General features: G+C 49.1%; 1 protein-coding gene across 1 annotated transcript; it reads left to right on the forward strand.

Moving 5' to 3' along the window:
- Positions 1-475: 475 nt before the first annotated feature.
- Positions 476-2,662, forward strand: LOC127333992 (L-type lectin-domain containing receptor kinase SIT2). Its single transcript, XM_051360428.2, has one exon. The coding sequence runs from the start codon at positions 553-555 to the stop codon at positions 2,569-2,571; it is 2,019 nt and encodes a 672-aa protein (XP_051216388.1). The 5' UTR covers positions 476-552; the 3' UTR covers positions 2,572-2,662.

Below are 2,662 nucleotides of genomic sequence, written 5' to 3' on the forward strand. Positions count from 1 at the left end.
CGGGAGCTGAACTGAATTTCCGCCACAAACTAATAAGAATAACTTATACGTCGCTTGACTTGGTACCTGTACCTCTGATTGATTTTGGTCTCGCTCGTTCACATGCATCGATCACATGACTGCTTTGAACTATTCTCGTCTCTCGCTCGGAAGTTTGAACAGCTATCGAGTTGTGCCGTCCCTTTCATTGCTTGACTATGAACATAATGATTTTAACTTGCGCTTTTTAAATAAACAATTGAATCTATGTATATCTAGATACGTAAGATTTTATAATTTTGTGGTCGCTAATTAACTGATGCGATCGATTAGCAGAGTAAATAATGCAAGAAGACAAAGAAATTTAAGACAGCTATTTGTGTGGAAATTCAGACCAGAGACTAGCTGCAACACGCGACACGGAAATTCCAGACCGCGATGCCTAATTTAGTCGTAGTAGTAGAGACGACTAAAGATTAAACTTAGCAAGTGGAGGTTCTTCGGCCAAGGTGTACTTGTGGGTTAGATAGCTAGGCTTCTAGATATTCCAGTATCTAGCTTGTAGCGCTGCCAATGAAGATTTTTCACTTCCTCCTGCCGATCCTTCTCTTCCAAGGTTTCCATTGTGCGGCCTTCGGCGCCACCGGCGATGACCACTTTGTATTCTCCGGCTTCCACGGTGCCGACCTCAACCTCGACGGCACGGCGACGGTCACACCGGAAGGCCTTCTTGAACTGACCAATGGTACAGTGCAGCTCAAAGGCCACGCATTCTTTCCAGCTCCATTCCGCCTCAGCAGATTTCCCGGAGGCACGGTGAAGTCCTTCTCTGCCTCCTTCGTGTTCGGAATCGTCACCGCCTACCCCAACCTGAGTTGCCATGGCATCGCTTTTGTGGTTGCGCCGAGCAAGAATTTCACCACCACGCTTGCCGGCCAGTACATGGGTCTCGCCAACATTGACAACAACGGCAACGCCAGCAACCACATCTTTGCCGCCGAGCTCGACACCATGCAGAACATCGAGTTCGAAGACATCGACAACAACCACATCGGTGTGAACATCAACGGTCTCCGCTCCGTGCGGTCGCACGCTGCTGGCTACTATATCAACAGCGAGAATGAAAGATTCCAGAGCATGAGCCTCATCAGCGGAGACGTGATGCAGGCGTGGGTGGATTACACTGAAGAGATCGCACAGATCGACGTCACCATTGCTCCTGTCAAGGTGTCCAAACCAGCAAGGCCACTTGTCTCTGCCATGTACAACCTCTCTGGTGTGCTAACGGAGCAAGCATACATCGGTTTCTCTTCTGCGACTGGCCCGATCAACTCTCGGCACTACATTCTTGGCTGGAGCTTTGGCATCAACCAACCTGCTCCGCCTGTTGACATCGCCAAGCTGCCGAAGATGCCTCGTCTTGACTCCAAGCCAAGATCCAAGGTTCAAGAAATCCTGACACCAGTAGCTGTTGCAACATTCCTCCTTGCTCTGGGAATTGTTGCAGTTCTACTTCTGCGAAAGAGATTGAGGTATGCCGAGCTACGAGAAGATTGGGAGGTTGAGTTTGGACCACATCGATTCTCCTACAAGGATTTGTACCATGCAACCGATGGATTCAACAAAAAGCACCTACTGGGTGTGGGTGGGTTCGGCAAGGTGTATAAAGGAGTGCTTCGGACATCCAGATTGGAGGTTGCAGTGAAGAGGGTGACACACGAGTCAAGGCAGGGCATAAAAGAGTTTGTCGCTGAGGTTGTCAGTATTGGTCACATCCGACATCGTAACGTAGTGGAGTTACTTGGTTATTGCAGGAGAAAAGGCGAACTTCTGTTGGTGTACGGATATATGCCAAATGGTAGTCTTGATAAATACCTGCACTACGAATTGGGCAAACCAGTACTGAGCTGGGCTCACAGGTTTCAGATCATCAAAGGCGTTGCATCTGGATTGCTCTACCTTCATGAGAAGTGGGGGAAAGTTGTCATTCACCGGGATGTCAAAGCAAGCAACGTACTCCTCGACAAAGAAATGAACGGCCGCCTAGGTGACTTCGGCCTCTCAAGGCTGTACGACCATGGCACCGATGCTCAAACCACACATATGGTTGGCACCATGGGTTACATGGCCCCAGAGCTAGTACGCATGGGGAAGGCATCACCTCCTACAGATGTGTTTGCTTTCGGCACGTTCCTCCTCGAGGTTACATGTGGACAAAGGCCTATCAGGGAAGACGCACGAGGCGGCCAGTTTCTGTTGGTTGACTGGGTGCTGGATCATTGGCATGGCGGGACGCTTCTCGAGACCGTGGATCCAAGGCTTCTAGAGGACTACGATGTTGACGAGGTGTCCCTTGTGCTGAAGCTTGGGCTGTTGTGCTCCCACCCTTACAACAATGCAAGGCCAAGCATGCAACAGGTCATGGAGTACCTTGACAGAGACACGCCTGTCCCAGACTTAGCGTCGGCACATTTGAGCTTCAATGTGATGGCCGTATTGAAAAGCAAAGGCTTTGATCCCCATATAATGGCATATCCTCCATCGTTGGTGGTTAGCATCAGCACTATATCTGATCTATCCGGAGGAAGATGATGAAATGATAGGTGTCATGTCGTGTGTGCTTGACTGGATCATTTTGTTAGCTCTTATATATAAAAAAAATAAAGATTGAAGAACAACATCA

This window comes from Lolium perenne, chromosome 2, assembly GCF_019359855.2.
Source record: "Lolium perenne isolate Kyuss_39 chromosome 2, Kyuss_2.0, whole genome shotgun sequence".
In the NCBI taxonomy this organism is placed as follows: Eukaryota; Viridiplantae; Streptophyta; class Magnoliopsida; order Poales; family Poaceae; genus Lolium; species Lolium perenne.

Bases quoted from the DNA above. Each gene is read 5' to 3' on its own strand.
- LOC127333992 (XM_051360428.2), top strand. From the start codon at position 553: ATGAAGATTTTTCACTTCCTCCTGCCGATCCTTCTCTTCCAAGGTTTC.